At 41.7% G+C, this 12,083-nt stretch overlaps 1 protein-coding gene across 4 annotated transcripts in view; it reads left to right on the forward strand.

Moving 5' to 3' along the window:
* Positions 1 to 5,469: 5,469 nt before the first annotated feature.
* SUSD1 (sushi domain containing 1) overlaps positions 5,470 to 12,083 on the forward strand; it is a 48,222-nt gene continuing 41,608 nt past the window's right edge. For all 4 annotated transcript variants that reach the window (XR_011736402.1, XM_071802031.1, XM_071802032.1 and 1 more), the window contains exons 1-5: positions 5,470 to 5,744; positions 7,579 to 7,710; positions 8,940 to 9,095; positions 9,736 to 9,888; positions 11,201 to 11,377. Coding sequence is in view for 3 of the 4 variants with exons in the window: in XM_071802031.1 (XP_071658132.1) it covers positions 5,669 to 5,744; positions 7,579 to 7,710; positions 8,940 to 9,095; positions 9,736 to 9,888; positions 11,201 to 11,377 (694 nt within the window). In the remaining variant the exon portion in view is untranslated. The remainder of the gene's footprint in view (positions 5,745 to 7,578; positions 7,711 to 8,939; positions 9,096 to 9,735; positions 9,889 to 11,200; positions 11,378 to 12,083) is intronic.

A 12,083-nucleotide genomic window follows, 5' to 3' on the forward strand; every position in this document is an offset into this window, starting at 1 on the left:
TGGTGGGTCTGACACAACCATAAGATATTACCAACAACATCCTGTCTTGCCTAGGATATCTCAGTCACTTACTGTGTCATGTAATCAAACAGGAAAACTGCTAATAACTTTTCAGATCAATTGCATAGAAACAATGGGCTTGATAAAGATGCTGAATGCAAGTTGAAAATTCCTACTGACTAATCTTGATTTTTTTTTTCTCCCAATTATGGGACTGTACCTTCAGCCTAGCTTTAAAACACACCCCTTGGAGTTTTAAAGACCGGAAATAAATTTAAATTGCTTACAAAACAACTCAGACTGTGACAGTCAAGGTATTTATTATACTATGAAAGGTTTGGTTATTAAGATTCTGCCCCTCTTCTTTGCCACTACAAAGTGTTGATGGAAATAGGAGATTGCCAGGTGACAACATACATTTGGTCTGTAGGGAAAGAAGCCATGGGAAAAGAATGCCCAGCTGCCCAAACAGCTCGAGTAAAACTGTTGGGTTTATATCTCTGGTCAATATTTGGTTTTCCCTTCCCATAAGATGGGTGTATAGAATTTGACAAGTCGCCATATTTTCCATTTAAAGATTATAGCACTTCTAGACTGATCTTGTCTCAGTCTATGCAAATATGTCAAAGCTAATGGTGAGAGAAGGCTAATACAATCAGTGGGATTTTGTTTTCTTCCTGTGCCTATCAAAGTAATTATCATTAATTGTTGCAATAGCCATATGTTATTATTATGTTTTGTGCAGCTGCAATGGCAAGACAAGAATCCCTGTGGATGAGCTCAGGAGCCTGGCAAAGAAAGAAGCATTGATATTGTTCCCAGTTCTTTCCCTTCTTATTTTAGCAGGTATTCTAGCATCAGAAAGGAAAAGATGCCTATTCATCTGTCTGGAGACAAGAAAATCACACCACTACTTCTTTTCTTTTTAAACTTTTTTCTTTTTATAATGTATAAAGGGGATGCTGTTACTTTTTCTTTACTTTTCCTTTGTGACTCCCTGTCTGTCCTGTTAACTATTGCCTCCAGCCAGCATAACCCTCAAAATAATGACACAATTTGTATATAACAGCATGGAACAACCAGAAGCAAGGACTAGTCAGCAGCCTTCTCACACGATATTCCAAGATCCAATAACATTAGGACACTGGCCCATAAACCTATTGATGCCAAGTCTTTGAGGGTTAAAAAAAATGGGTGCAGATTGTTCTGACATCAAAGCTTCTATCAGAGAAGTTTATATTGCATCATCTCATTCTTTCTTTTATGGTATTAAGCCTCAAAACGCCTGTGTTGGAATATTATCCTAGTTTCACAACTAAGTGGGAGGGAGAAGCTGAGAGAGGCAGAAAGGCATTATCTTATCAAAGGTCACAGTGAGTTTGTGGCAAAGCTCAGTTTGGGCTCCTGCTCCTGTGCTAAAACCCACAGATAGCAGCCCTTTTGCTCTGTAGAGCTACTTTTCTGATTAGCAGCAACTGTCAGCAGGCCTTATCACTTACCATGCTTTTGCTATGAGATGTATATGTATATGTCTTTTTCATCCAAAGCCTGTCCTCCAGGGAAATTGTATACAAACATTCAATATTTAAGGTTCAAATTCAAGTATCTCTCACTCTAAATCTTTTGCAGAAATTCCATTTCTTTTTTTCATCTTGACTTCATTTGCCAGGAGTTGAGACAGTGGCATAGGGGCACCTGGGAGTATAGACAGAAATGCCGCAAACAATTTGAGTGGTAATATTTCCTTTGTAGCAAAATCCGTTACAAGAGAATGCTCTTCTTCTGCACAATGCTTACTGAAACACTTTCATTAGAGGCTGAGGAGGGTCAGGAAATTTTTCAGTTATTTCTAATGTACCTATTGCTGTTGCTTATTCTGAAAATTAAGTGGATAATGAGAGATCGGTCATTAATCTGACTCATTTTCAATAGGCAAGAGAGGCATTATTCAGATGTAAGGAACCTGCCATCAGGTTACAGTTACTCTTTTCATTGCCAGCTGGAAAGAAGAGCTTGATAGCAAGTTTGTTCAAGAGTGCAACTGCACTATGAATAGCTGAGTGATCTGTTAACAAGGATGAATTACATTTATTTGGTCTGGCTGAAGATGTTTGCTGTGTTTTTAAAAATCTGTTTGATGAAAGAGCCATTAGTATGAAATATTTTGTGTTTATGTCAGAATAAGTAGTGTAATCTATGCTAAACATCCTTACAAAAAAACCCAAATGATTTAGATGACATAGTGACATTCACTGTCTGCAAAAGAGACAGAACAAATACGGACAGCTGAGGAGATGTTTAATCGCCCTTGCCTTTCTGATTTTCAATTATCTCCATTTAGACAGCTACAAAGAAAAAACTGCACAAGAAACTTCCAAATGTCTCTGGATTAATTCATTTACATTGACCATCACAACTGTTTTCTTATCACAAAGAAGAAAAATGGAAGCAAGTACTGGTATAGATACCTTTTGGGTAGTGAGATCTAATGCTATTAGGGACAAAGGAAACATTGTAATTACAAGATATGGTTTGAATTTTGACAGTAAAAAGATTAAAAACCTTATCCAGAACAGAAAATCTAGATGGATGGTGGCCTATATTTTCATTAGACAGATTTGTGTCTGAAATATGCTAAATTTGTGTAAGGGGTAAGGATCAGCATGTTGGGACACTGATCTGTTTTACCCTCGTGAATCTTTAATTGTCTTTCCAAATAAATAAACTCAGGAGTTGGGCAAGTGACCTCAGTGCAGAAGTGATCTGTGACCTGTCAGAATCAGTGACTGATTCAACTTGGGTCCAGATCGTGAAGGCTGTTGGGAGTCTGTGAACTGAACAAAGACTTAACAATTTATCTAAAAGTTAAGTTGAATGTTAGATTACCATTTTTAGGGAGCAAAGTACTGCAGCAGACCACTTGGGAATGCTCTGAATTCTACATCACTGCCGCTATGAAGTGCAGGTTAGAAAAGAATGTCAGGAATAATTTATGCAGAGTTGATCTTGCAATAGAGCAGAAAAACAGAGCAGATGACCTCTCAACTTCTTTTTGATACTTGGTTCCTATGACTGTGCTTTGAATTTAAATAAGCAAACAACATATATGTAATTTAAAGTAGCCTTTGTGTATAATTTCATTATTCAGTACCAAAGTATGTCTTAAACAGGAACTCATCAGCTGTTTAGGACATACTAGACTGGAACAAAACAAGGGGATTTGCTCCAGTCTAGGTCCTGTATTTTCTTCAACTGATACACTTCCTTGTTACTTTAACAAATATTTATATTACATTTTTTAACTTGTTCTCTTTATAAATGTAGTGACGTACTCATATTTCTTCAGGCTTGCTGCCAAAAATATTTTCCTCTTTGCTGTGTGAGGTGTTTATGGCTACATACAGTTGCTCCCACTACATTTCATGAAAGGAACAGTAGAAATTGCAGTGATTAGTGGGTCTGCAACATAGTGGGCTGCTAAGGGAGAGAAAAAAAATGTAATTTCCAGATAATTTCTAGTACATTGTGCACAACAATTTCTCTCTGAATAATTTCTTGCAGTAATAAAATACCACCATTGAGAATACATGCCTCGAATTTCTGTGATTTCAGATACAAATAAGCAGGAGTGAGCATCAGTAGTGAGCTATTCCAAAAGCAGGGTCGCTTGTGATATAACTGGCCACTGCTGGAGAATCAGGTCACTTTGGGTTCTGGTCAAGATGCATAAGGGTAGCAGAAGCTGGTTAAAAATATGTACATGCTTAAGTAGGCAGAGAAGTAATTAGAAAAGACTGGAACAGACCAACTTACAGAAATAGATCAATAAAACTGATAGTTTTATGAAACTGGGTTTTGTTGCCATTGAAATCAGACACAGATTGTTTGTTCTTTGTTGTTATAACACAGCAGTTAAAGATCAAATGATGTCACTTAAGCTCAGCTGTGATGTAGGACTTGAGTGTGTTAGCATTAAAGGGCACTAATGTAAAGCCAACATAGCACATGAGCACAACTTCTGCAGGAAGTTCGTTACAGCACATGAAAGATGCCTAAATCTACTTCTGTGTCAGGCTTTCTCCATTCATCTCCATGACACTCCTCCATTGTAGTTGTGACAACCGGGCAACTGCATTTGTAGATAAATACAAGTCTATGCAGCTTTATAAAAGTCAGGCTTGCAGACTAGAATGAGGACTGTGAGCTTTAGGAGGATTACCGTTCTTCTGCAGCAGAAAATGCTGCAGGCAGTGCTGCTGGTACTGATTGAAATGAAGTTTTGGGATTCGCCTGTACTGTGGTAAATGCCTACAATGAAAAAGTGCTACTTATTGTCAAGTACCAAGGGCTGGTGGCATACCCTTACACAATTTTCACACATCTGTGGAATGGATGTGCCAGCATCAGGCCAGCTTGCAGAAGGGTCCGGCGAGGCTGTTGGGCTCTGACTCCCTCATGTGCAGGGGCACATGGGCCCTTCAGCGTGGGGCTCCAGCATCACCCTGCAGGCCAAACACCGGCTGGTGGCCACCATTCCTCAACAACATCAACCTGGAGGTGCCAAGGCAGGAGGACACCAGCATGGTTTATATGGAAGTGCTTATATAGAACATCCTGAGTTGGAATGGACCCACAAAGTCCATCGAGTCCAATTCCTGTCCCTGCATGTGACAACCCTACAGTCCACACTGTGTGTCTGAGGGTGTTGTCCATCTCTTCTTGAACACTGTCAGGCTTGGGGCCGTGATACCTCCCTGGGGAGCCTGTTCCAGTGTCCAGCACCCTCTGGGTGAAGAACCTTTTCCTAATGTCCAACCTGAACCTCATCTGGCACATCTTCCTACCATTCCCTCGGGTTCTGTCACTGGTCACTAAAGACCTGGCCCTTGTCCTCCCCTTGTGAGGAAGCTGTAGTTGCCATGAGGTCTCTTCTCAGCCTCCTCTTCTACAGGTTGAACAAACCAAGTGACTTCAGCCACTCCTCATATGGCTTTTGCTCTAAACGCTTCACCAAATCTGTGTCCCCCTTCTGGACACACTGGTAGCTTTATACTCTTTTTATCCTGTGCTACCCAGCCCTGCACACAGTGAATGCTCCAGGTGAGGCTGCACCACTGCAGAGCAGAGCGGGACAATCCCCTCCCTGCCCGGCTGGCGATGCTGCGCTGGATGCACCGGGACACGGGTCCCTCTTGGCTGCCAGGGACACTGTTGGCTCATGTTCAACTTGCCATTACACATAGTTGTTATTACACAGAGGTGTAACTTTCCCGTCGCCTTTCCCAGGAATCATAAGCAACGCTTCCCTTTGCCTCTCTCCCGCTCTGGGGTGAGGACCGGTGGCTGCAGACAGCAACAGTCCTTATCAGCCCTGCCACTCGCCCGGCCGGGGCAGAGGCGGTGTCCCGGGGAAGGAAAGGGGTTGTGCCAGGGATGAGGGAAAGAAAAAAAAAAAAAAAGGAAGAAAAGCGAGGGTTTTGCGGGCAAGGGTTCTTCGGCCGGGAAAGGGGCCTCGCTGAGGAGAAAGCCGGAGGGGCCGGTCGGGCGCGGCGGCGGCGATAAGGGAGGCAGGCGCTGCGGGCAGCGCGACGCCCTCGGGCTTCCCTCCGCCCGTGGGGAGGATGCGGAGGCACCGCTCAGCACCCAGGGACGCGGAGGCCGCGGGGACATGAGCCCGGGGGGCGGCCGGGCGCTGGGGCCGCTGCTGCTGCTGCTGGCGCTGCTGCGGTGCGCGGGGCGGCGGAGTGAGTACGGCCCCTCCCCGGGTCCCGCCGGCGGGGCCGTGAGGGCGGTGCCCGTCAGCCGAGGCGGGAAAGGCGGGAAGGGGTCGGGGCCCTGGGACTAGGGGAGCGGAGGCGGCGGGAGGGTGGTGGCCTGGCGGCGGGCGCTGCCGCAGCGGGACGGGGTGGCCTGGCGGTGGTGGCGGGGACAGGCCCGGCGGGGGTGACGGGAACAGGCCCGGCGGGGGTGGCGGGGACAGGCCCGGGTGGGCGCTGGCGCCATGCCTCGCACCGGCGGGTGCGTCTCCTCGCCCTCCGTCCCGGGCCAGAGGGAGTGGCCGGGTAGGGCTGGAGCCGTGAGGCGACTTTAGTGCTGGAGTGAAAAATTGAACGTTACTAAAGCTAGATAAGTCGTAAAGTTTTATCCGTAGTAGTAAAGGCGGGGGAGTGGGGGTGTGTGTGAGGGGGAGAAACTGTTTGTTATCTCCCGAAGCAGCAATCTGAGGAGGACACTCCCACGTCTTATCAGAAGATTGAGGTATCATGAGAAAGTTCTTCCTGTGGCTGTTTTTAAATTTAATTTTTTTTGTCTACGTTGGCTACCGTCGCATGCTAACGGATTTTGTTTTCTGATCTTATTAGGAACACACACAAAAAGTATATAAAAGCATTGAGTTTAGGAGTAGTAATCTATGATGCTTCCCGCCAGTTTTATGGCATTTGGAAATGCACAGTGAGTAAAACAAACACAGTGCATGTGGAAGGTTCTATCACACCGATAAATTAGGTGCGTAAAACAAGCTGACAAGAGTGTTCAGTTGCCTTTTCCTTCCAGTTAAAGTCATGTATTTATACACTGTGTAAAGGCAAGTACAATTTTGTCAGAGCTGCTCTTTATGCAGTAAGATTCGTATTCTGTAAGAATCACACCATCCTTATCAATCTTAGCTGTCTTAGAGGAGTAAAAATTTCTGTAGTGATGTGTCCAGCATCATGAGACAGCTTCAGCTGTGCATATTAGTTATTTCTTTAAAAATACAAGAAAGGTGCAAGCATATACATGGTTTGTCTACATTCAGGCTGTCCATTCTGAAGTTTATCATTTGTAAAGCCAGTGTATGTGTGAAGATAACAAAAGCAGTTTACAAAAAAACAGAAATGCACATAATGCACTGAAAGCAGGAATACAAATAAAGGAATAAGTTCATATTTTATGCTAGTTTCAGGTATATTTATAGTCTTATCAATTTACAGTGAATTAGGTTGTGTGTCATATGCTGCTAAACTGCTACTAATATAAATTCAATTCTAAAATGACTAAGTCATCTTTCGGCTGGCAATATTCTCAACATTGTTTTTATGAATAACATTTATACCATATACATGTTGATGATAGAAAATACAAATAGATTGATAAACAAGCCAAATGTCTGTGCATCAATGGCAGAAATAAAATAATAGAATAAGTGAGGAAACAGAAATCAAGACAAAAAGGAAAGAAAATAATTACAGAGGAGATTAATAATATTGGTTAGAGCTATTTATTATATCTCTCGTAAGCCTTGCTGCCTGCTGAAAAGCTGTTTTGTTCATTGTGAATAGATGGGTGGAGAAAACTGTTCAGTGTAGTTTTATTTAATCCTTTCTGTTTGGTTTTTTATTATTATTTTTGGTCTCTGAATACTCTGGCAGTGGTTTTCCTGCAAGTTTGAAAATGAGATGGGAGGATATGGGATTTTGTTTGATGTGTTTTAATCTGCATTTTATCTCCACTTCAAATTCTGTGCCAGTTACCCGTCCCAAACAACCTTTATGTTCCTTCTTAAAAAAAGGTAATTGCATTTTTTTGTTCTTAAAGCACTTGTGAACAGATCAGTTCCAGATGTCTGTGCAACTTGCCACATTCATGCTACATGTCATCAAATTGAAGGAAAAAGTGTCTGCATCTGTAACTATGGATTTGTAGGCAATGGAAGAACTCATTGTCAAGGTATGCTGCCTGTTGGTGAAATCACAAGAAACCATATACATTCCTAAAATGTTCTTTCTCAAGTAATATTACTAAATTCTTCAAAACACAGTAGAACTTGGTCATTTCCTGGTAGCATTTCCAGAACCTAGAATTTGTGTGGCTTGTGGTGGTGTTTTGTTTTTGTGGTTGGTTTGTTTGCTTGTTTGTATGGCTGGCCATGAACTGTGCTTTACTTGTACTTGATTTAAGTATTGCTTTGTACTTAGTTGCTTAACTGTTTTACTCTGCTTCTGCTATATAATGAAGGATTTAAATTAATTTTGTCTTAGAAAATATAGGGGTTTATCAAACATGTAGTTAAAAATAGAATTTATTGGAATGGTTTATTGGATATTTTTTATCTTAAGTTCAACAAAAAGTCAAATATACTGGGCTTTATTATTATTTTCAAGCTATGCACCAGTGAAATGAAAACTAAACAGTAAAACTGACAATTAAATTCGGTCCCTTTTTACTGATTTTGCAGTTATCTCAGATTACTGTGTAACTAAAAAATAATTTGATAAGTTAAACGTCTGTTCTTAATAACAGTGTGCATATACACAGAGATTTCTTAAGTGCAAAAGTGTTATGTGAAAACTGGTGTGCAGCATTGTTTTATTACTGTAGCAGGTAGTGTCCTTTTAATACTGTCTCACACATGACAAATCAGTACGTGAATCAAAGGATGATGTAAAATACTCTGTTTGAGTGTATGTAATAGCTTACCACTGCCTAAAGGGGAAGGTCCTCCACCTCTGATCTCTTCCACTCCAATCTCCTTCCTTCAGAAGCACTGGCACCTGCCAGGCCCTGATCCAGTGACCTCATTATTGTGGGAGAAGACAAGCTGCATATTTTACCATGTTAATTCTGTGCCAGTTGGGTCAACTGGGTAAGATCAGCACGAGCTTCATCAAGTGCTGCAGCCAGTGCATGACGTAAGGAAGAGCAGAAATGGAGTGCAGGACTCACTCATTTCAACAGCTCTTAGATCAGCTCAAGCTGTGTCATGTTTATTCATAGTTTCATCCAGGGACAACAACCTCTGTTGGTCTAGGCACTCCAGCTTTCTAGCAGTGTCTACATCCCAAATAACACACAGAGAAAACTGTAAGGGGAGATGTGGTTACACAAGAATGAGTGAGGAGGGAAGAATATTCTACTTTACCTGATCTTTCTCTGATGTGTTTTAAATGTACTGACAGATAAAGATGAATGCCAGATTGGAGCCAGCAAGATCTGTGGAAATCATACACTGTGTCATAATACACATGGAAGTTTTTACTGTGTTTGCCTTGATGGATACCGAGCTTCCAACAACAACAAGACATTTATTCCAAATGATGGCACGAACTGTACAGGTAGACATCACAAAGAATCTTGAGCACCAGGAATCCAGAACTTAATTTTCTACTACACATATTGTTTGGTTTTTTTTTTTTTTTTTTTCAGTTGCTTTAGAACTTGCTTTCTAATACTATGTCAGAGCTGGGTTCTAACAGCTGTGAATTAGTTCCATTTTGCAATCTTTGCTGTGTTACGTATCATTGCTTCACAGTCACATTCAAACAATAATCTTTCCAGAAGAGGAAGCTAGATTAAAGAAAACAAGATTATCCTTATCTTTACCCAAGAATGTTGTACTTGCGTTTAGTGTAGAATATTAGCCAGTTCATTGTTACAGTGATGAACTGTTGTAATTGATTAAGATATGTGCAGATATGGGATTTTTCTGAGATTGTTGTAGCAGGAGATAACATTGGAAACTATTTGTCAGGTAAACCAGAAACAATTTGAAAGACAGCTAGCTACAAAATTGCAAGTCTCTTCCTTTCAGATGTTGGAACGCCTGGCAGTGATAAGCTCCTGTATTTCCCAGAAGAGCCATCAGAAGCTGTGTAGAACCCATTCATGGAACGCTGTATTTGTTTTAAGCTTTGGTCCTATATGAACTAATTAGAAAATATTACAAAGTGCATACATTTTAATCTGAATTTTTAGATATAGATGAATGTGAGGAGTCTGGGCTGTGTGGTCGCAATGCAAGATGCGTGAATACTGAAGGAAGCTACGAGTGTCACTGCAATGATGGTTTTAAATTAGAAAATGGAGAGCTTTCGTTTCATCCAGATGGGAACATAGTTTCATGCAAAGGTGAGAGTCTTTGGATGCTGTTTTTGCTAGCAGGTAAAATCAGATCTTATATGGCATAGTAGTACCTGCTCTGACCTGTGCTTTAAAGTGTGCAGGGTAGAAGCCCTCTCTGTGGACTTTGTCTGCTGTATGATTTTCCTTCTTGGATTCAGTTTCTTCCAGTAATGTCTGGGTGGTAGGGTCAACACTGCATGTGATTTTTACAGGCTTTCACCAGTGGTTCTGGTGTGCAGGATCAGAGAAGCTTAATACTATGAAGGTGATGTAATTAGTTTCTGAATAGGAAGGAAGTGTGGTATAATCCACTTGCTCATGTAACACACTGTGTGAAGAGGAAGGGAAGAATAGAGAAATACCTGGTAAGAGAGGTCAAATGAATGAAGCAAACCTAGGGGAGAGGAATTGTGAAACAATAGTTCAGCTGTTTATTACATACTGTACCATGTGCATAAATGAGCTGTTCTGTTTATCTTACCATTAAAAAAAATATATAATTTGAAGCCTTGCTCCTTTCGTTTCTAGTGTAGGTTTTCACAGAGGCAAAGTGCTAGCAGTGTTAGCCGTAGCTGCCAGAGTGTGTAATGAACCCAGGCATCCCAGGTGGAGGGAACTGCCTCAATTATATCCCGCTCTCTTTTCTGAATTATTGCAAGACCCATTAATAAAGCTCACTGCCTGTAGTTCATCCTTTTTTTTCTGACTGGAGTGCTCCGCTTCATTATGTCAGAAGTGCTGATAACCCTGCTTATCTCACCAACTTCTCCCTTCACATGCTGTGGCAAAGTAGTGTGTCTGTACTGACAGTGTCACTTGCAGAGTTGGACAAAGGAGACCTGTCAAGCAGCTGTGTGGAAGGAATGTAGCTTTTTTTGTGCAGCCTGGTTCAGTGAGGTGGAGGAATTGAAGGTCAGACCATTTCATTTCAGCCCATCCACAGGGCTTCACTTTTCTTGTGCACAGTGAAATAAAGTTGTGAATTGGGGCCTGAAATTTTCCTCTGGTGTTGAAGGATCATTAAGCCATTGCTGTAATGAGCCCGGCATGTGCAAAGCACCATCACATTACAGTGTCTCCTCTTAGGTGTTGCGAGTGGCTTCAGCTGTATGCTAGTAAAGATGTAGCTCCATATCTGGATCACTGTGTTCCTCAAGCTGTGGCTACTACAACTCTTCAACTCTAATCTTATACCCCTTTGGCGGCTCCTCGGGTTGATCAGATTGGGTGTGTGTGACCACCCAGTCCAGCATCCCTTAACGTGGTTGTGTGTTGTGATTTTTGTACCGTGAGATCTTTTAACTCAATCTCTTTGCAGAAATTGGATGTGGGTCCCCTCCTGAAATGAAGCATGGCTACATTGTGGGGAACTACAGCTTGCTGCCAGGAAGTGTGGTTCATTACGAGTGTGAAGAAGGGTTTCACAGCAATGAGGGAAAGTTCTCATATTGCACGGCAAATGAAACTTGGGAACCTGCCACTTTAAGCTGTAAAGGTGAAAAGAGTCTTAAATCTTTCTTAAATTCTTTATTAAGGGTGTTTATGCATGGGGGAATGTGTTTGTGAAACACAGTAGACTGTTTCCTTAATCTGAAGGATAGTTTTTCAAGATCTGGTTACTCGGGGAAAAAGAAAAAAAAAAAAAAAGAAAAGAAAAAAAAAAGATGACACCTCTTCTTGTTAGTGTAATAACATTTTTGATGATGGTCCTAGCATTTTTGTAGACACTACAGCATGTCCTCCTGCCTGTGAACCGGGGCCTAGAAAACAACTAGATTTCTGTAGCATTTCATAGGACAGGCCACTGAGTTGGAAGGCATTAGCTGACCTCTCATGAAAAGAACAATTTTTTGAACAGCTTGTGAAGCTTTTCTTAAAATTGACTGTAGATGCAGAGGAGAGGCATTACACCACCCCTCGACTCTGGATAGCCTTCTTTTTTAAGAGCATTCGTGCAAGAGCAAACAGGTTCATGTCTCTGAAGTGTAAAGTCTCCTGTGAGGATCTTTAAAACTTGCACTTGCTTTGGTGTTTTTTGCCCGTCCTGTTGAAATATTGCTACTTACAAGTGCAGGATTTTGTGTTCCTGTGACTAGTTAGAAAGTCTGTGTGTTAGTTAAATGACACTTGAAGTGCTAGCTAACAGAAGCTGTGTAACTATTCTACAGGGGAGAAATGTCATTCTGAAAATTATCACTGAA

Source organism: Patagioenas fasciata, chromosome Z, assembly GCF_037038585.1.
Source record: "Patagioenas fasciata isolate bPatFas1 chromosome Z, bPatFas1.hap1, whole genome shotgun sequence".
Classification (NCBI taxonomy): domain Eukaryota; kingdom Metazoa; phylum Chordata; class Aves; order Columbiformes; family Columbidae; genus Patagioenas; species Patagioenas fasciata.